A 22,935-nucleotide genomic window follows, 5' to 3' on the forward strand; every position below is an offset into this window, starting at 1 on the left:
ATTGTAATAAATAGTCACTTTTATAATCATAGAAAAAGCGGATTATCTCCAAATTAATGAATGCAACTCATTACGGAATACAGACACAGAGAGCAATTAAGAGGGGGATACAGCAACATTTCAGTGATCCATTCTAATAAAGCTCAGTTGATCGGTACAGTAATTAGAGAGAGATGGGTAGGAATAAAAGGAGGAGAAGGAAAAAAAGTGAGAAAAGCAGGGAGAATCTCAGTAATCAATGCTTAACAAGCTCAGTTGAATTGAACAGAAATTAGAGAGAGATGGGGGAGGTATAAAGGGAGGAGAAGGGAGAAAAAAAGAGAGAGGCAGGGAGATACAGAAAGAGAGAGAAAAGAAACGAGAGAGAGAGAGAGAGAGAGAGAGAGAGAGAGAGAGAGAGAGAGAGAGAGCGAGACAGAGAGAGACAGAGAGCGCTGCGGATTAAGACGTTTTTTCCTGTGAGCGGGTTCTTGCTTGAAGACATCTATCTGCAGAGTCATTTCAAGAAAAAGAGGAAGCGGCGGGGTCACTTTTCGAGCGCATCCAACACTATCTCCAAGCTGCGTTTCACTGATGGACACCAACCGGTGAAGACATGTTGCAGCTGATAGGCTAAATATCTCTCTTTGATCTCGATTAGTCTGCCCGAGAGTTACCGTGAAGTCGACTGGAAATTAACTCTACAGATGCACCTTTGTCTCAGAGCATTTATGATAAGAATCGACGCTTCTCCTCCTTTCCCATCCACGTCAGAAGTTTGACCGGAGCTGGCTGAAGGGAGGCTGTGTTTCCGATTGGCTGTTTAATCTGTGTAGCTCAAGCATCTGGACCACTGTTTCTCAGCACACTGAGGTAAGTGGGGCGCCTTTTTCATCCTGATCATGTTCTTTGTTGGATATCCCAGCTGTCGCCTAGTGTTTAGGATGTCTGCGCTATGGCGGTTGAAATATATTCAAATAGCACGCCACTTTTTCACTAACTGTGTTAGATGTCTAATTACAGGCCAATGATTCCTGTTAAAACACGTAGGCTGACTGTGATACTGTCTTGAACTGTAAAACCTGTTTGAACAATAGGCCAACTTAACAGTGAACATACTGTAAGATGCCCATGGGGGAAATTCATTCAAATTCTAGGCATCTGCTGTACCTGCAGGGCTTCCTGTTATGTCATGTGGCTATGTATAGTTTGACGTTGACAGCACAGTATAGTATACAGTCACAAGCAAAATTTCCCCTTAGGGGACAATACAGTATATTGTATCTTATCTAATATTCTCCTACTTAGCAGCGTCTTGGGTTTAATCTGAAAAATGTTCCCTTGATGAAGATTGCTTGAGAGGCTTCATAGAGATATCGGCCACAAGCATTATGAGGTAAATTCTGGTCCTGAGAAATGCTGCTAAAAAATAAATGACTTTTTCTTTTATTCTCTCAATTGTAAGAACTTATTTGTCTTCATATGTACAGTCACCTTAAAAATGTTGATGCCTCTATTCTCAGTGTCCCTGAATCATAAAAAGTGGTTATTGAGGTCCTTTAGTTCTCATTTTTACCATCTTATCTTAATTGTCTAAGCAAATGGGTAGGAACCATTAAAGCTAGCATCAGTAACACTTGCATGTTTACTATCACCAGTGTTGAGAGAGGATTGAAATTATGTTCAAACCGCAGCGGAGATGGTGAAGCTGATGTGGGATGGTTGTGTGGAAGCCATCTACTGGATCTGACCCATTTAACTTAACTTCAACCAAACCTTTTCCTAACCCCAACCACAAATCTTAATTTAAACATAACCATCTTTAATGTTCAATTGGTAATACGGATTATGAAGTTATAACCACAGGGTACTGCCCTTTAACAGCATGCGGATTCAGCGGGGAGCTCAACACCCCAAGATGTATGTATATAGGCCCTATATATATATATATCTAGCCACCATTGGACTGTAAAATGAAGGAGGGAGACGAGAATGTTCTGCATGGATTATTAATTGGAACATTTACTTGTAAAAACCTTCTTCCTGCCAACCCTGGCTGCCGAAATCTGGTGCCACTTATATGTCTGCGCTTCTCTCTGATGCTCTGAAACACAAACACCGCTGCACGTGACGCTAGTTAACACTATACTCGACAGCAGCTAACGTTAGCCTACCGCTAGCTAGTAGCTGGATTAAACACGGTTAAAATGCTGACGGCTAACGCTAAACGGTGTAAAGTTTGACTGTGTTTTACTGTAGAGGATTCAACACCGGTATGTAACAATCTGCAGCTGCCGTCGGAGAAACAACACAGACGGTGCGTTCAATGAAACTGGTAAACTACAGCCTCGTGGTGCATTTGAAGTTATTGTAAATGTCCTTTTCCCATCTGATGGTTCAACAGCAATTTACTACTGAAATTAGTTATTGTTATACATTATTATTAAATCATTTCATTTTGACCATATGGCCTTAGCAATAAACAAGCCGTTCTTTAATGTCACCAACTGTTGTTAAGTACCCTTTTTTTTCTTTTCTTTTTTTACTTTCTTAAAAAGTATCAGTTCAGGCACCGTTAATTATGTATGCGATTAATTTTGATTAATTAATCACAGAGTATGTAATTAATTAGATTACATTTTTTTAATCGATTGACAGCTCTAATATATATATATATATATATATATATATATATATATATATATATATATATATATATATATATGGCCTATATGTTAAACATTTACTATATGTACATATTTCTTTCTATATTTATTGTTTGTTTATGTCATATTAATGTTTAATATTTTCATGTATGCACCAACAACCAAGGCAAATTCCTTGTAAGTGTTACTTGGCAATAAATCCTTTTCTGATTCTGATACAGAACAGTGACATATTCTGGAGATGTAATACAATTACAGAGCTGCCAATGAAAAGCCCTCCTGAGCAGTTTGGGGTTCATTGCCTTGCTCAAGGGCACCTCAGCAGTGCCAAGGAGGGAAAGTGGCACCTCTCCAGCTACCAGTCCACACTACATACTTTGTCTGTACGGGGACTTGAACCTGCGACCCTCCGGCCAAGTCCCCACACACTGAGCTACTGCCAACCCAATAGCCAGAACAAGATGAAGTGTGCTCATTCTACAGAATAATTAACTGTTTAGTCCAATCCAATCCAATTTAAATGTATTTATTCAGCACATTTAACAACAATAACAACAGTTGACCAAAGTGCTGTACAATCAAAGATTAAAAAAACAAACAAAAAGAACATAGTAAAAACACAAAGACCAGTTTAGAAGACAAAATGACAAGGAGGAGGTCATTAAAGTATGACGTGGAAATGGCCAAAATCACACTAATTTCAAACTTTCAATTCACAATGGCGGACTTCCTGTTGGGTTTAGGGTAAGGCTCCAATGAGCTTTTTTGTACGTCTTGACATGATACATATGTGTACCAAGTTTCGTTAGTCTACGTTAAACGTACTGCAGGGGCTGCAGGGGCGAGCCATTTTTATGCGTCTATTCCCGAAACCCGAAATACGTAAATTTTCACCAGGCTTGATGCGACCGCCAATTTTGGTGAGTTTTTGAGTATGTTAAGCCCCTCAAAAAGGTGATTAATTGGCCAGAATAAAGAAGGAATAATAATTCCTTCAGTTTCAATAGGGCCTTCGCCACTGTCGGCACTTGGGCCCTAATAATGAATGATTATGTTGCAGCAGCATTAAACATGGGAGAAAAGCAAAACCTTTGATACTATGAATGAATCGAGCATGTTTATTTATTCCTAACCTTTGGGAACAATATATGGGTCGTATTGCTAGCTTCAGAGCTTGAGTGAAGCTCATTGGGTGCACTTTAAAGCTCTGATGCTAGTGAGTAGGCTTGTGACACATTTAATTTGATTTCATCATCTATACTGAGGAAACGATGCTAGAACAAGTCACCCAATTAACCTAACAGTCTAGTGGCTGAAATTTCCCACTTCGATCCCCACTGTTCCATCTTTATTCAGACGTTCAAGTTTGAGCCTGAATAAAAACGTCTTTTTACCAGACATCACATAAAAGTGCCATATTAAATGTTGCTTGATAATATACGGTTCTGACAACAGCACAGTGTTTCTGTGAATGAAAAAAATGAGTATACATTACACAACATTTGTGGAACACAAGAAAAAGCAGTGGACTACTGCTTCATATACTGGCCTATTTAGCTGCTGTTGGTTTAATTCCTTGTAAGTAGGTCAAACCTGTTGCGATTAGCCTGCTGGTCTTCAAGACAGAAAAATCATTCAGGAAGAATTGCAATTGTGTTGCAATTGGCACTATTGGCAGTATCATTGACAGAAATGGTGATGATATTGTGTTTGTGTTTTTCGCTGCATGGCACTGCATGGTCCCCTTGAGCAATCACATTTATTGATTTACATGACTACTGGAAATAGACTGAGGGGGGAGGAGAGGGCAATATGTGAAATAAGCTATATGAATGTGAAAAGTTCGAAGAATGTATTCAAAGGGAGATAAAGAGGTCAGTAACTAGGGGTGTAAGAAAAAATCGATACACTTGAGTATCGCAATATTTTATTGTGCAATACTGTATCGATTTTCAAAAAGGCAATATCGATTTAATTTTTCTTTTTTTTCTTTTCTTTTTTTACGTGCAAAAATATTCATGTAAGAAAGTGGTTCACGTTTATGTTGTGTTCAAACCCCCTACCGCTAGATGGCTATGTGAGACACACCACTGTGTCCTTGCCTAACAGTGCCTAGTAGTGCCTAGCAGTGCCTGACTTTTTGCTAGAAGCTAACAATGTAGCTATGGCTGGACTTTGGCCTACTTTAGCATATAAAAATTTGCTCACTAAGAGCCTGTGAACCACAATCCCAAACTGGCAGTTTGATTTTCTGTGTACTGAATTGTTTACTAAAGTATACTTCTTTGACTTTTATGAACATCATGTCTTTTTTTTAAATATTAGTTTTTCTAAAATTATACTTATACATCACCTTACGCACAATATCGAAATATATTGCAATATATTGAATCGTGACCCATGTATCGTGATACGTATGGTATCGCCAGATTCTTGCCAATACACAGCCCTATCAGTAACGAAGAAAATCAACATTTGATTCATTCCATTCTTTTCCATATACACACCATAGATATTTTGGAATAAATGAAAACTCAGTTATTTGCATAATGGGCTAGTTTGGACTTTAGTGTTGCCTTATTGTTATTAGTACCAGTTCATTTGAAGCCCCACAAATTATTGATCCACTTTTCTGTGTCGAGCTTTGTTAGATTGCCAGTGTTCAATTTGATCCATCACAAACTATTTAAAAATGTCCAAATGTCCAAAGCTCAGTGACTAACTAAGCCCTTCCTGCAGTTGCAGTTGTAGTTAATGGGTTATAAGCAATCAAACGAAACATAAAAGTTTTGTAAATCTCACAAAACAAAACTTAAACACATCTGACAAAAGATGTATAAACTACTTTAATTATTATTACTAATAATAATAGCTTTGCAAGGGTGTATTGAACTTTGTCATTGAGGCAGATACTGTAGCAATAGAGGGGACCAGAACAGAAAACACTGAGGCTTCTCCATGGACGGACTGGGGCTAAAAAAAGAGCCCTGGACTTTCTCCCAAATAGGCCAATCATCTGGCTGTTCGCCCCTAGCCGCGCGCCTCAGACACTAGCCAGGATGTCCTGATACTATGCCACAATACTGTAGCCAGTACAAGACAAGGTATTCACAGCAAGTAACAATTGGGGTTGTGTTTATTAATGAAGCCTCAGCCTTCAAATAAAAACTAAAAATGTACAATGCCATTACATCTGCATTGAAAATAAAATACAAATAATGAAATGTCACTGGCTACAGAAACCCCAAATTACACAAACTTGTAATTATAAAACATCTAATCTAAAAACAGGTTTTTAGGCTTTTGCTGAGGGTGGTAAGCAAATATAGTTTGAGGCTGTGACTATCTGACTTGGGCCGTTTGAAATATTGTGATGTATGTATCCTGGGACATCCTGGCACTTCCCTGCACTCTCCCTGTCATCTTTTGTGCTGCAACTATCTTCAACCTGAATAAACAAATTATTTTAAAGATAGGTTATTAGCTATCATTGATGATATATGTTTTGCTTTGTGTTAAAGAATTAGCATTGAATAACCTATTTAATATTTTGTCAATGTCATATTACATTTTTGATTCAAATTAAGGCTGTGACCTGATGAAAATGACTAGGCCCTATCAATTTTGTCTGTGAAGCTTTCACAAACAACCACCAGGTCTTTGCCAGTTCCACAATAGTAAACGCAAATATGAAAGACAAGGAAAAACTGCACGCTGATGGAAGACAGACACAAAGTGCAAGCTAGGATTTTTTGGTTAAACTTTTGGTTAAATTTGGTAAATTATTTAGCCCCCTCCCCTGTTGGTTAGCATGTTTAGAGTGGTACCAATGCATGCCTGATGTTTAATTTAATACCACAGTTTTCATCCTAGCAGCAAAAGTAAGCTCATTACAACCTCTCATATACAACTAAGTGAAATCGTGGTCAACCCGCAATTAATTTCTAACGCATTTAATGTTTCAAATTAACCTAACAGAAATTTACAAAAAATGTAAGCACTAATTTGACAGCACTAAACTCATTTTCATAATCATGATGCACACACTGTAAAATAGTAGAGACCCATTTAGTTATGTCCACTTATTTCTTATTTTTAACTGAACAAGCTTATACAAGTTGTGGATTTTGAACTCAACTTGATGAGTTTTTGAAAGTTAAACTTGCATTTATTCATTGGGTCGACTATTTAAATTTTTTGTCAGATATGTGTGTGTTGATTGAACTTGGGTATGTAAGTTAAGTTTTCAGTTGAAAAAAAAGCATGTGTGTGTGTTGCAACAAAAAAAAAAGTTAAAGCATGGACACAATAAATTAATTATACACCGCAGATAAGTGATGTAGCCTATTCAAATTTCAACTAAACTATAACACGTGTTGTGGCAAACAAGAAAGCACTAGTGCCACCGGCGGAGGGAGTACACGTCAACGGCTGAATTGTGAATTTGGCATTTCACTCTTCTCAAATTGAAATGGAAAGTACTTTTCAAAAGTCAAACGTTTAGCTCCATCCACATTTAGCCCAACCCCGATCTGAATACTGCAGTCAGGTGCAATTGGTTCATTGGCTGGTCAATTCCCATGATGCAAGGCGGTAAATAGAGTTGTGTTAAAATTTGCTGAAAAATTAAACGTGTCTGCTTAGAATGTAGTGTTTTGTTGCCTGGTAATTGTCATTGTTGTGCTGGTTTACATTTGTAACTGGAGTTACAATAACGTAACTATCGTTCTATTTCGTATAGGCTATAGGCTAAGCTGATGTAGTCAATGCCACCTGCGACCCAGAGCCCACAAGTGGAACATAGACTAAACTTTTTTCCCCTCACTGTCTCTCTCTCTCTCATGCACTGACAGGAGACTGTATCAGATAAGCCGTTATCTAGGTAACGGAGCCTGCCATGGTAATGATTTGGCCTAGCTGGCTGTAAGGCCCAAGCCGCGAGTGCAGGCATGCATGATTGGTGAGGGTAATACATGATTGATAATTATGGGATGCCCGAGTTCATCCCAGACACCCAGAGTAGGGGCGGGGGGGAGGACCCCAGGCAGTACACATGCAGCGGCACAGATCATGATTGTAGGCGTGCATGGTAGAGAGAGAGGATGTGTGATAGTGACAAAAATATATACATATGTACATAATATATATATATATATATATATATATATATATATGTATACTATATATATATACATAGGCTGCATATATATGGGACGCCGCTCTCCTCCCGGCACCCTGGCAGCAGACAGAACACACATACGACGGGGCATCATTCGTCGTTGAGTGAGGATAGGACCGAGTGAGTCAGAGAGGGCTCGGACATATCCCGCAAATAGAAACAGATGAAAGGGCATGGGGGTGCCCAAGAGGCCGCTGCGCAGATGTCTGCTACTGACATGCCTCTGAACAGAGCCGCTGATGCCGATAGTGCCCTTGTAGAATGTGCCCGGATTCCCTGGGGGGGCCCCGCCCCCTCCGTGTTATAGGCCTGGATGATAGCCTTGCACAGCCAGAGAGACAGACGCTGTTTTGACAGGGCCGCTCCTTGGGAGTGTTCCCTATAGTGAACAAACAGCTGCTGTGTCCGCCTTATGTCCGCCGTGCGTAAAACGTACTGTGATAATGCACGCACCGGGCACGATTGGTGGGAAACCTCCTCCGCGTCGTTGTTATGAGGCGGGGGGAAAAAACCCTCGACCGAAAGGAATTTGTTAAAATTTTCGGTGTGAAAAAGGGTTAGGCTGTAGGGTGGCTGCGCTCCCGTCCCCTCTAATGGAGAGGCAGGACGGCGAAACTGACAGGGTGCATAAGTCGCTCACTCAGGGCAAGGAGAAGCGCCGTTTTTAGAGACAGCAACCTGAGAGGGGCTTGTGCCAAGGGCTCGAAAGGAGGCTTCCACAGAGTTTGAAGCACCAGGGCCAGATCCCATTGGGGTGTGAGAGAGCGCATGGCGGGTTTCTGTCGTCAGACCCCTTTCAAAAAACACTTTACTAGGGGGTGCGCAAAAGCTGTTCTCTCTCCATAGCCTTCGTGGCAGGATGAAATGGCCGCTGCTTTGACTGTGGACGGAGCCAAGTTGTTATCTACCAATGTTTGGAGATAAGTCAACACGAGAGGCAGGGGACACGATATAGGGTCTGTTTCCCTCTCCGTGCACCAGCACTGGAAAGCGCACCAACGCGCCGTGTAACACGTTGTTGTAGAGGGGGCTCTCGCGCTCTGAATAGTGCGCACCACGGCAGGAGGCAAGCCTAACCTCTGCAATTATTCCCGTTCAGCAGCCAGCCCCACAGTCGCTGGGTTATCACCGGGGGGTGGGATATCGCGCTGTCTAGCTGTGACAGGGCGTCCTCGCCCCACGGCAATTGCCATGGGGGACCCGCCAGCAGCTGGACCAGCGTCGGGAACCAGGATGCACTCGTGCGCTCCGGTGCCACCAGGATGACCGACAGATTCTCCTCCTGGATGCGTTCCAGGAGACAAGGGATCACAGGGACCGGGGGAAAAGCGTATAGGATGTAAACAGCCTTGAGGGACAGCAGATGATTGTGATGATCGTGTGCCCAAAGCAGAAGGCTCCTGGCTATTTCCAATAGCCGGGCTGAATGTACGCCGCCCTGGCGATTTATGAACGCTGCTGCTGTAACATTGTCTGTTTGTACGACAACATGCCTCCCCGCTACCACTGGGGCGAAGTGCTTTAAAACCTTCAGCACCGTGGACAGCTCCAGTCAGTTTATGTGTGGGAAAGGGGGAGGTGGCCATTCCCCTCCCACCACCTGTGATTCGCACATCCCTCCCCAGCCAGTGAGGGACGCATCCGTGTACACTGTCACGTATGACGTCACCTTGCCCAGGGGAACCCCAGCTGACAAGGTTCCCCCAATATGACAGGTCTGACTGCAGAGAAGGAGGGATGGTCAGTATTCGCCACTTGTGGCATATGGGGTCGACGCGCTGACGGAGGAACCACGTCTGGATTTTTCTCATGTGGAGAAGCGCCAGGGGTACTACCATGTAGCCCGCGGACATCATGCCCAGAAGGCGCATGACGGACAGCGCTGACACCTTTGCGCGTGGAGTGGTGCGCGACAGGAGAGAGATCAGCGCGTCTTGCCTTGGTGTTGACAGCCTGGCCCTCATAACAATCGAGTTTAGCACTACGCCCAGATAAACTATCGATTGTGTGGGAACCAATGAGCTTTTCTGTCAGTTTATGGCGAAACCCAGTGTCTGCAGGTGCTGCAGAACTGCCACAGTGTGCAGCACCGCCGTTTCCTGAGAGGGAGCCAGGATGAGCAAATCGTCCAGATAAAACAGGACTCTGACGCCTTTTTTCCGCAACGGCTGAAGTGCCGTCTCCATGCACTTGGAAAAAGTGCGGGGGGCCAGTGAGTAACTGAACGGTAGTCGGTTGTACTGGAAATGAGCCCCTTGGAAAAAGAAGCGCAGGAATTTCCTGTGCCTGGGAATAATTTGGATGTGATAGTATACGTCTCTCAGATCCACAGATATAAACCATTCTTGGTGGCACACGCATTCCAACACATGTCTGATAGTCAGCATGTGGAATGGACGCTCCATGACGCACCAGTTGAACAGGGACAGGTCGAGGATGGGGCGTAACCGTAACCGTAACTTTTTTGGAGTGAGAAAGTAGCGGGAGTAAAATCCCTCGTTCTCCTCCCGTGGAGGAACGCGGGAAATTGCTCCTTTTGACAGCAGTTCCCGTAGTTCTGACGTCATGGCGTCTGATTCTGCCTGGGATGACACAGTTGTCTCCAACACGCCCGCAAAGCGAGGCGGGGGGAGGCGAACTGGAGTGTGTACCCCCGCGATATCAGTTTTGACATCCACGAGTCCATGTGTGTTGTTCACAGACATAGCTAGCAAGAAGCGCAGAGCCCATCCCGCCGCTGGGCGAGACATGAGTAGATCGTGTCACTCAGCCCATAGTAGGGCCCTGTCGAAAGGGTGGCGGGTCATCGTCATCCCCATCCCACTGGCATAGCCGGGGGGAGGAGGACAACTGAGCGGTGCTAATTGTAGCGGGTGGGCGTTTGCTCCCGCTGCATAGTGAGAGAGCAGTGGAGCTCTGCGAGCAGCGTGTTTCCAGCTCTCAATCGTATGGGGACAGACGTTCCCCGCGCCCTGACGCCGCTGTTTGTTGGGTGGCTCGGGGGCTGAGTTAGACCAGGTGGGGGCCGCCTTCATGGTCCCCCAGCTCCGTGAAGCCTGCCGGTCATGTGGGTCCGGCAGCCTCGAAGCCTGGGAAAACGCAGCCGCAGCAGAAGCTGTGGTGGGCTTCCTTTTATGACTGTTGTCATGGCGACGGTGCTGCTGTGGAGGAGCCGCCCTCCAAGAGCCGGTGGCCGAAAGAAGTGGCCTTTGGAAGCAGGATGGACGCCAGGCTCTGCTCCAGGGGGGGGACCGAAGGGAAGCCTGCTTCTGTGTCGCCTTGAACCCGAGTAAACGGGGCGGAGTGAAAGATGGGAGCCTTCAGTTTCCCGGGTTGGGAGAGCGCCTCTTCCACAAATGGCTAAAGCTCCGTGAAGCGCGGCCAGAGTGGAGCCCGTGAGGAGGGCAGCTCCTGAGCGTAAACATCCCCGTTCAAGAGGCCGCGAGCGGGGGCTGGAAGCTCAGCCGGGAGCGCTATGCCTCTCTGGTCTGCCACCTTTTTGATGATCTCCAGCAGATCCAAAAAGAGAGTCTTAGCGGTGGAGGGTGGAGCCGCCTGAGGCAGAGGGGAAGACCGCCGGAGCCATCGGACTCGTGCTCGTCGACAAAGCCTTCCTCCGGCGGATCCAGGGTGTTGACGGATTGTCGTCTGTCTGCCCAGCTGCCATCCCTTCCCGCCAAGCGGCGCCAAAAGCGCGGCGCCACGCGGCGCCAAGTATAAACTTTGAGCAGTAATAGGCTTGCTTCAGCCATTAAGCTGCGGCGTGTCACTTCACTAGCGGCCCTTTTGTGTCAAGTGACGCAAGATCAGTGGCTTTAGAAGGGCCCCTATTACGCACAGGGCCCTGGGGTGGCCGCACCCAAAAAACCACGCTATCTCCGCTATAAATGTGCTTATGTTGTTTTAACTTGAAACTGTGAGTTGTAATAAAGCAGGAAAGTATGTCTGTTATACTAGGCAAGGAAGGTTTCTTGCATTAGGTCACATGCTTTCAGTTACCGACCGAACAATACAACAAAGGATATAGCTGTGATACGTAGGAATGTGTAGCTCAGAGTTTTTGATACTGTGGCTTAAAATAGTTAACTGGAAATGAAAACCTTTTGTTCTAAAAGTGCACACATCACCTGTTTCCTTATAATGTTTAGTTGTGATTTAAGTCTAAAGATCAAATACAGGCACTTTTGTTTGTGTGTTTGGGTGTCAGTCTCTCCTCTGTTGGCTTCTGCAGACATGTTTCTGTTTTTGTGCTGAGGATGAGAAGTGGGTCACATGCTTGAATTATCCATTTGCAGGGTTGCATGCATCAGTGCCAAGAAATTGCATTACATGGGAGACTTCTGCTAAGGAGACACAGCGCCATTACTGAAAGATGGAGATGGGAGCTGAGCAAGGATGCACACAGGGAAACGGACGCAGTGACGCTGTGTCCAGAGAACCACGCACCACTCCCTGCAACAGCTTGAAGGTACACAAACTAACATGTCTAGGAGGAAGGAGCTCCAGTTGACACTCTTTCTCTTGTGTGTGTGTGTGTGTGTGTGTGTGTGTTTGTGTTTGTGTGTACCAACTTAATAACCAAAATCCATAACAATATGCTCTACACTGTACACTTGTGACTACAACAGCAGTTGATTCTGAATATCTACATAGATGGTGCACGTGGGTCGTTAGAGCATCTTTAACTTTTCAGAATAAAGTTGAACAAAATTTAGGTTAACATTTTCCAAAACAGCCTATATAAATTGGCTTTAAAAAATAAATAAATATATATACTACCAGTCAAAAGTTTGGGGTCACTTCGAAATTCCCATTCCACTCCATTATAGACAGATTACCAGCTGAGATCAGTTGCATTGTTTTTTTAATCAAGGCAGCAGTTTTCAGATTACATTATGTGCTTACATAATTGCAAAAGGGTTCGATTGAAATTTCTAAGTGACCCCACACTTTTGACCGATATATATATATATATATATATATATATATATATATATATATATATATATTATGTACAACTGTCCTAATTTAAGCTAAACTTTTTTTATTATAAAAATGTATTCAACAGGCAACACCACACCACAGCTTATTAATCTTACCATCCAACAAGTTGGAGTAAAAGAACAAAGTTGATTTCTTTCTGTTCTTGAAGACTAAAAGTCATGTAGAGATATCGAATCAAGAAAAACTTTAACTAATGAAAGTAGTTAACTATATGCTTTTCAACAATAATATTACTCTTTTGTTCTCTTGTTGCCATTGTAAAATTGTGACAATAGTTATCAACATTTCTTTCTGAGAAACTAAGGCAGAACATTATGTGAATCTCATAATCTCAATTCTGTTATAAATAGTCCACCTCAGGCTTTTATGCTTTCTCTTTTCTTTCTCCCACCTCAAACAACCTTCTCAAAAAAGAAATCAAACTGTCTTGTTGTTTTCTCCACATAAAAGTGATATGAGACAATGGTGTTCAAGCAGCTTATCTGATACAGACTGCAGTAGCAGGACAGACTTGTATTTCTTCTCAGAATTGTTTGGTTCCGTGACTGGCTGGGTGGGACATGGCACAGCCCGTTTTGACTAATCCTGTTCTCCATGTTATTCTCTGCTTTTTTGTTAATTCCACCAATAAGACTAGAACTTTGGTGCTACAATGTCCCAGCCAGTTTTTCCCCCTGTTGTTAGTCCAAGCTAATTAGGCGGGTGACATCAATGAGCTAAGAACAAAAGTGGGTCACAGGTCAGGAGGCTTTGTTTAAAATATCAAACAGTCTTAATGTGAATCCCCTTTCAGTGATCTTTAATCACGAGGAGGCCACTGCTTATTTGGCAATTAAAATAACAGAATGAAAATGTCACAATGCATACCATTGTTGCAAATAGTTGCAAAAAATAATAGCAAAGCTCCTCTACAAATAATTTACAAAAAACAAAAACATATGAATGTGAGGGGAATATGTGTGAGGGGCTGACATGCATAAGCCATCTGATGAAATAGTAGAACTAGGAATGTGATGCCAATTGACTTAATTCCCATTGATCAAAATATAGGGGGTTTGGAGGAAAACAACCCTGGATTTTATGACAATGCCTTACTTAGATTATTTATTATTTTCCCATTGCTCGGAAAACAGGTTTTCACCAGCAAAACGAGTGAGAAGGAGACGGGTAATAATAAATAAGGAAAGCCTTTTCCTCTCCTTGGAGGGAATGTATGCTGTCTTGCAAGTTAATCCCCCCCCCAGGCAATAATCATGTGATGAGCTACTTTCATTAATGCCCCACAGCCGGCACTGGTAGTCAGCATGATCTCAGCAGAGGTCTGTTTGCATTGATCCCATCATGTAAATGGAGACTTTGTACTATGAGGAGAGGTGCAAGTATAAGACAAGTTGTTACATTAAAACTCATGATTATCTCACAACTGTTGTCATTCATGCTGAATAGACTTCTACTTAGAGCTTCTCTTTCCCTCTCTAACTTGTTTAATGTGGTTGTACCAGCACTGGTAGTATAGTCAGCTGCCTCCAATTCAACTCCCACTAAATGCTCAAAAGATCAAACTGCATCCTCAATGCTGATTATTTGCACTTTTTGAGTGATTTTGTTGGGATATGCTATAGGTGGATAATAGTTCCAATCATTGTTCTGTCTACTGTACGACAATGGTATATCTTTGTCTGATGATTTGTGTAATGTGACTCTCATGTGCGATGCTTTTCTCAGGCCTTTTCTTGTCAGTACTGGATACCCAGTAAGGGGACAGAATGCAGTACAAGCACTCACGTCTGGCATTAAAGAGATTACATTTAGTCTATAGACAACACAAAGGTTTGTATTCTCCTTCCGTCTAAACTCTGCATGACACCACTGCCATTTTGAAAGGACCAAGCAGTTATACAGTGGGGGGGAAAAGTATTTAGTCAACCACCAATTGTGCAAGTTCTCCCACTTAAAAAGATGAGAGAGGTCTGTAATTTTCATCATAGGTACACTTCAACTATGAGAGACAAAATGAGAAAAACAATCCAGAAAATCACATTGTAGGATTTTTAATGAATTTATTTGCAAATTATGGTGGAAAATAAGTATTTGGTCAATAACAAAAGTTCATCTCAATACTTTGTTATATACCCTTTGTTGGCAATGACAGAGGTCAAATGTTTTCTGTACGTCTTCACAAGGTTTTCACACACTGTTGCTGGTATTTTGGCCCATTCCTCCATGCAGATCTACTCTAGAGCAGTGATGTTTTGGGGCTGTCGTTGGGCAACACGGACTTTCAACTCCCTCCAAAGATTTTCTATGGGGTTGAGATCTGGAGACTGGCTAGGCCACTCCAGGACCTTGAAATGCTTCTTACGAAGCCACTCCTTCGTTGCCCGGGCGGTGTGTTTGGGATCATTGTCATGCTGAAAGACCCAGCTACGTTTCATCTTCAATGCCCTTGCTGATGGAAGGAAGTTTTCACTCAAAATCTCACGATACATGGCCCCATTCATTCTTTCCTTTACACGGATCAGTCGTCCTGGTCCCTTTGCAGAAAAGCAGCCCCAGAGCATGATGTTTCCACCCCCATGCTTCACAGTAGGTATGGTGTTCTTTGGATGCAACTCAGCATTCTTTCCCCTCCAAACACGACGAGTTGAGTTTTTACCAAAAAAGTTCTATTTTGGTTTCATCTGACCATATGACATTCTCCCAATCCTCTTCTGGATCATCCAAATGCTCTCTAGCAAACTCCAAACGGGCCTGTACATGTACTGGCTTAAGCAGGGGGACACGTCTGGCACTGCAGCATTTGAGTCCCTGGCGGCGTAGTGTGTTACTGATGGTAGCCTTTGTTACTTTGGTCCCAGCTCTCTGCAGGTCATTCACTAGGTCCCCCCGTGTGGTTCTGGGATTTTTGCTCACCGTTCTTGTGATCATTTTGACCCCACGGGGTGAGATCTTGCGTGGAGCCCCGGATCGAGGGAGATTATTAGTGGTCTTGTATGTCTTCCATTTTCTTATAATTTCTCCCACAGTTGATTTCTTCACACCAAGCTGCTTACCTATTGCAGATTCAGTCTTCCCAGCCTAGTGCAGGTCTACAATTTTGTTTCTGGTGTCCTTTGACAGCTCTTTGGTCTTGGCCATAGTGGAGTTTGGAGTGTGACTGTTTGAGGTTGTGGACAGGTGTCTTTTATACTGCTAACAAGTTCAAGCAGGTGCCATTAATACAGGTAACGAGTGGAGGACAGAGGAGCCTCTTAAAAAAGAAGTTACAGGTCTGCGAGAGCCAGAAATCTTGCTTGTTTTTAGGTGACCAAATACTTATTTTCCCGAGGAATTTGCAAATAAATTCATAAAAAATCCTACATTGTGATTTTCTGGATTTGTTTTCTCATTTTGGTTCTCATAGTTGAAGTGTACCTATGATGAAAATTACAGGCCTCTCTCATCTTTTTAAGTGGGAGAACTTGCACAATTTGTGGCTGACTAAATACTTTTTTGCCCCACTGTATGAAGTGAATAAGAAGAGTCAATGAGGAGCAGTAAGAGAAATATAAACAAGGAAAAGAAAAAGAGTTGTGTGCATAAACACACATGTATAAACCTGTACAGGCTGAAGTAACAAACTAACAATACTATTGTCGTATAACATGAGAAGCCTGTAATGTACTTTTAAAGTAAATATTGAAATAGGGATTACTTTTACAAAGTCACATTTTGTAGATTCCCCATATCATTGCTTTAGAAACTGGACACTACAGACCAGAGGTCTTTGCAAGTCTCAAACTAAGTCTTTGCTCTGAAGTCCAAGTCAAGTCACATGTCAAGACAGGCAAGTCCCGAGTCAAGTCTCAAGTCAAGACTACCAAGTCCCAAGTCAAGTCCAAAGTCCTAAACTTTGTAATTTGAGTCCTAAACAAGTCGTAATGCAATATTCACCAAATCTAAACAACGGAGTGATAAATTAAATTTACACAAATCACGAATGCCTTTTCAAATGTGTATTTATTTTTGAAAACAAGTTCTATCAAGTGCTACTGAATGTAAAGAACACTGACACTGCACTTTCATACTTTCATAATGTTTTATGTCTAAACAAATTAAAAAGATAAATGTAAAAGAAAACAACTCACTTTATGGATAAAATATCTGTGTGCGCATGTGTGTGAGAGAGAACATTACAGTTTGCATAAAACAACATAAACAATGGCATAAACAGTTTCATTCACCCACAAGGTTGCACATTTTCTGTTACTTAGGGATAAAGCTTAGATCGAGCCTAAAAAATTAAGCCCGACCCTACCCGAGCCCGTACAAGTTGCGTCCGAGCCCGGCCAGGCCCGACACATTAACTGTAATTATGAGCCCGAGACTGATTTAAACCCGACAATTTTTTAATACGTGGGCCGTTATAACTGACGTTCTCAACTACAATTCTGAGTTGTTTGAACTGCAGAAATCTGTTTAGAAATATCTTTATGAATAATGCAACTAGGACGAAGCATTTAAACTGCGTTGTTTGTTTATTCAGAATGGAATGGATCGCAAATGGATCCGAATGAAGAAACATTAAAAAAAAAAACTCACTCTAGCTCCCTCTGCTGAATAGTGTGGATAACAGATCAAGGCAGCAACATAATCAAAGCCCTGGAACCATATAGGAGACTTTCTTGTCTCGATCACCTAATTAATACTGTCCTTCGCCATGGTCTGCATGCCGGCGCACTGGCCGACAATGCGCCGGATATAGGAGAGACCATATCTGCTGCTAAAGGACTCGTGAGATATCTGAAACAATCTGGCCTGGTTGCGCAATTATCGAAGACAGTGCTACAGATGGGGGAGACACGATTTAGCACAGTTTACCTCACACTCAAGTCAGTGCAGAACATATACCCAGAGCTACGGGAGAAGCTGGAGAGGCATAGCTTTCTCCCTACCCAATTAGGCTAATAAAGTAATGATTAAAAAAACAAAAATGCTTGATCAAGGCCCGGCCCGAGGATAGTGGCGGGAAATATCGGCCCGGCCCGTGGGTCAGGTCGGCTCAAGTTCGGGCTCAGGCAGAGAATCTAAACTCTACTTAGGTTTAAGTAAGTTAAGTTAAGCACGATTTAGGGAGGGACCCCACAGAACCCACAACACATGAAGCTCAGTGCAAATTCTTTCAGGAAGATGTCAATAACCCAATCACTACTTTCTTCTTAAATTAAATCAGCTGTTTAGAGGCACTACTTTTGGTTAAACCAATCAGACTTGGCCATGAATTGAAGGACCAATCACAGCATTACAACTCTGCTTTAAATCTATTCTCTCCCTGTGCTGTCAGCTGTCGTTTCAGGCAAAGCGTTCAACCCTCCACCTCCCCTGCCGTCTCCGGTCATTGTTTTTCTTAAATATAAGTCGTAGAATTTATATTTCTACAAATATAAAAACATAATGGAAAATATTGCAATAAGGCTCTCAGGCATTCTGTATTGCTTTCATCTATTTATTCATATCATAGCATCATTTACTCTTCCCTTCTCTTTTGCATCTTTTGTTGAGGAAGTAACCTCCTTAAATGTGCATATGACAATTATTCACCTCAATGATACATTAATTATACATACATTAATTCATTTTAATTTATTAATAAACCCCTGGACTGTAATATTGTTAAGTTTGAGCAAGATTTCTGCTCATGTTCAAAACTTTGTGCACACTCAATATATCTGTGTTCTCTGAGATTTGGAGGAGTCGTGATATTTTGCGAAAAATAAATATAATAGTCATAATAGTCACTATATTTCAGAAAATAATCTACCTGCACCATAGTCTGCTTTGCATTACGTGATTGCTCTGCAGATACGGTAGATCTCAGACTTCTGACCTTCTGTGACTCTGACTCTAGTCCAAGTCATGTGACTTGAGTTCACACCTCTGCTACAGACTGTATCTGTAAACATGTTGATATAGGTTCCTTCTGACTAAATGATAAAAACAAGTTGCTTATTTAATATTAGCCTACATTTATCGTCCAATTGGTCTCTGTATGTCTTATTGGTGTCTAGCTACAGTTTGTTAGCCATGTTAGCTCAATGGGGGCAAAATAAACATACATTGATTAGCATAATTGATCATGATGTTATCCCAGGATTGCTATGGTGGCTCCCATGTGTGTGTGTGTGTGTGTGTGTGTGTGTGTGTGTGTGTGTGTGTGTGTGTGTGTGTGTGTGTGTGTGTGTTGTTGGAGTTGCATTCGTGCACTTGTTGCATAAATATGTTAACAAACATGTTCTTAAGAGTTGAATTTGAACTTTTATACATCTATAATCTAAAGTTACCACATTTTGCTTTGTGCTTTTTCTGACATCTCTAATACTTGCTCCTATAGGCAAGCAGGGGAAAACATTTGGCTCTAGATTATGTTAAACTATTTCTGATTCATTTCACAGGAAGCTGGGTTAAATATTTATTATTTTGCGGTTACTTTAAGAACAGTTAATTTTATGATAGACTGGGCCAATAGCCCTAGATTTGAGGGAATAAAAAAGAAAAGTTGTTGGAGAAAAAACAACTGTCACTCAGAATATGTCTCAAGATGTTGACAATTTATAGACTATTTCTCTTGCGAGGGAAATGTGTGAGTTATTGAGAATGTTGGGTTAACCCATTTTGTAACTTAATTCTTTTTATCTCATTTCATTTCTTTCTTAGTGAAAAAAAGACAAAAGTACAAACATAGTTCTGAGTAGGTTTTGGGACTACTTGATGTTAATAAGGAAACTGAATTTGTTTAGTGTTTTGAACCTCTGCCATCAATGAATGTATGAGTTTATTAGATTGCCTTTGGTCATTAGGATGCGTTCACGTACTCCGGCGGTCACAGATGGTCCGACGAAAACGCAGCTCTTCCCATTCATTTTGAATGGGGGTAGGCTGTGGCGGTGCGGGTCGCAGGGGGGAGCCGGAAAAAGAAATACTGTGGCCTGCTGCGAAAAGTTGAGACAGATTTAACTTTTGGAGAAATGCAACCTGACGTCACCCTGCGGTGGCCAATCATGTAACCGGCAATGAGACTTGTAAGTCTCTTCTGAGGTGGTGTGAGAGTCCTGTACAGTCAACAGGAATCATCACTGCCTCTATCGCTGCCACAAGGAAATTTTAAAATGCTCATATTATGCTCATTTTCAGGTTCATAATTGTATTTAGAGGTTGTACCAGAATAGGTTTACATGGTTTAATTTTCAAAAAACACCATATTTTTGTTGTACTGCACATTGCTGCAGCTCCTCTTTTCACCCTGTGTGTTGAGCTCTCTGTTTTAGCTACAGAGTGAGGCATCGCATTTCTATTCCATCTTTGTTGGGAGTTGCACATGCGCAGTACCTAGGTAAGCTAGGTAATCAGAAGCAGAATATGACGGAGTGCCACGCTAGCAGCTAGGCGACCATTATAACGTGTGTTACAAAGTGACACACGTTCGTCTCGGAAGTAAAGGCTGGACTACAATAGAGCTGTTTGGAGCAGTTTGTGAACAGTGTTTTCTGTTGGAGATGGTAAGTCCCTTTGGGGTAGACTTTGGGCTTTTTCACTTTGTAAACCTATAACATGCACAAAAAAGACAACACTGTAAAGGAAAAGGAAAAAGCCAAACAGCATAATATGAGCACTTTAAAACACTATTGGGGTAAAACACGAAACACAAGCACTTCACAGCCCAAGAGTTTGTGTAACAGCTGACTGTTGCCTGCAACAACAAAGCACAATCCCTCCATCTCTTCTCTTTCTCTCTTTTTCGGTGAAATGAAGCTGTCTTCAAGTGCGGACAGAAACGTCGATACCTATAAACAAAAAATGTTGAGATCTATAAACGATCTGACGTAAAACAACAACTGTGAAATACTACCACTACTACTGTGAAAGTCTACTTGTGCTACATTGGGGGGTTAAAGAACACAGCAGGACGTCACACAAATGGGCCATTTAAAGGGGCTGCTAGCGCACTAGCATGCACCTGTGGCCAGACTGGTTTTTAAAACAAAGAACAGGGAAGCTCAGATTACAACACACACAGAGGGTGTGTGACTTAATTCTCTACTCAAGACACCATTACTCTACTTTATCTTTAAACAGCAAATAGTTCTTTACTGCTATATTAATGGTCAGCATTTCGAGTACAGCCCTTTTAAGGGACACTCCCACAGCCACGCAATCCTGCGGTGAATCTACAAGTCTGATCACAGCCTTACTCTGTGAGAGTTGCTGATCTGAGCCCAGTCACTGCTTTTCACTTGTTTTAATTTGTAATATACAAATTAAATCAAATTAAAACAAATTAAAACAATCAAGATGGAAAAAATATCCATGGGGATTGCTTATCTGTCTCTGGCTAAGTTCGATGGCAGAGTGTGAACTGACTTTCACTTTTCCTTTTGGTTGTCATGCATGGTTTGACTTATTTTATTATGAGGAACTTCCATCTAGCCCTGTGCTAGTCCATCCTACATGGATTACCTTCCCTCGTTTATTAATAAATCCATCCATTTGTTTATCTGGCTGTCTTTGCTTAAATTTAAACCAGTTATTCTCTTATTGTTGTTTGCAGTTGCTATCTGACCTACACTTTTTGTTCATCTCCATCACTAACTGATCTGAATCCCTTTATTGCTGTGATGCTCACACTTGTTAAGTAGTGAATGTTGGACCAGTGACAGTAGGTTTATGAGCACAGTTCGTGCAGCGTAGCAACTGTGGATACAACACAAGTGTGAACATGACACAATCAAGTAGATAACTTTTAGCGATAATTAGGTTAAAACACTGCATTTACTTGTATGTAGTATCATGCTACTGTGCAAATTAATGTAGAATACCTTTCTTTCTTTGTTTCTTTCTGTCTCCTTTTCTCATCTTACCCTTTTCTCCCAGATGTTTCTGGTAGCTTTGTCCTTTGCCTATTTTTCAAAGGCTCTGTCGGGGAGCTACATGAAGAGCACAATAACTCAGCTGGAGAGGCGCTTTGACATCCCCAGTTACCTAATAGGTGTCATTGACGGGAGCTTCGAGATGGGTGAGTAGGCCTGCTAGTCACTGCTGTTATTTTGTTGTTCTATTGGCAACCTCTGTTTCATGGGCTGCCATCCCTTCTCTCTTTCTGCCTTTGGGATGGTAATATGAATGGGTCATAGAGGTATTCAAGCTACAGATAAAGGATTCTAGGCTTCTAAGAAGAGCACAGGTGTGTGTGTGTGTGTGTGTGTGTGTGTGTGTGTGTGTGTGTGTGTGAGTGTGTGTGTGTGTGTGTGTGTGTGTGTGTGTGTGTGTGTGTGTGTGTGTGTGTGTGTGTGTGTGTGTGTGTGTGTGTGTGTGTGTGTGTGTGTGTGTGTGTGTACGTGTGTGTGTGTGTGTGTGTGTGTGTGTGTGTGTGTGTGTGTGTGTGTGTGTGTGTGTGTGTGTGTGTGTGTGTGTGTGTGTGTGTGAGTGTGTTTGTGTGTGTGTGTGTGTGTGTGTGTGTGTGTGTGTGTGTGTGTGTGTGTGTGTGTGTGTGTGTGTGTGTGTGTGTGTGTGTGTCTGTGTGTGTGTGTGTGTGTGTGTGTGTGTGTGTGTGTGTGTGTGTGTGTGTGTGTGTGTGTGTGTGTGTGTGTGTGTGTGTGTGTGTGTGTGTGTGTGTGTGTGTGTGTGTGCACGTGTGTGTGCGTAGTGAGTCATGGTGTTGAATAGGGACACAGGCTCCACACTCTCTTTTTTTGCTGTGGACAGCCGGACTCTAGAACTTGTAAGGTTTAGTTAAACAGTAACTTCACTGTACTCAGCATACCCCCAGTAATATAATCAGATGCTTTAATCACACATGCAAATCAGCTACAAGCAGACAGACCCTTCTGGCAATACCAAAATAGTTGTTTCCACGCTTGTGATGTAAGTTATCTTCGGGATACTTCTTGTCAATGGCCTACAAAATGAGGTAGATGGAAAAGCTATTTCCTGATTAGAGCTTATTGACTGATATGTTGGCATGGCCAATCATTTTTTTTAACCTTTATTTAACCAGATAAAAACCAATCAAGATATAATCTCTTTCAATGGCGACCTGACCAAGAAGGCAGCAAAGTTACACGTTGGCTACAC

The 22,935-nt window shown here is 42.3% G+C and overlaps 1 protein-coding gene across 1 annotated transcript in view; it reads left to right on the forward strand.

Annotated features, from left to right (window-relative positions):
* Positions 1 to 454: 454 nt before the first annotated feature.
* Positions 455 to 22,935, forward strand: part of slco1c1 (solute carrier organic anion transporter family, member 1C1) — a 41,463-nt gene continuing 18,982 nt past the window's right edge. The window contains exons 1-3 of the mRNA XM_078246292.1: positions 455 to 852; positions 12,120 to 12,292; positions 21,736 to 21,877. Coding sequence (XP_078102418.1) covers positions 12,197 to 12,292; positions 21,736 to 21,877 — 238 coding nt within the window. The 5' untranslated portion in view covers positions 455 to 852; positions 12,120 to 12,196. The remainder of the gene's footprint in view (positions 853 to 12,119; positions 12,293 to 21,735; positions 21,878 to 22,935) is intronic.

The sequence above is a fragment of the Sander vitreus genome, chromosome 3, assembly GCF_031162955.1.
Source record: "Sander vitreus isolate 19-12246 chromosome 3, sanVit1, whole genome shotgun sequence".
Lineage (NCBI taxonomy): Eukaryota > Metazoa > Chordata > Actinopteri > Perciformes > Percidae > Sander > Sander vitreus.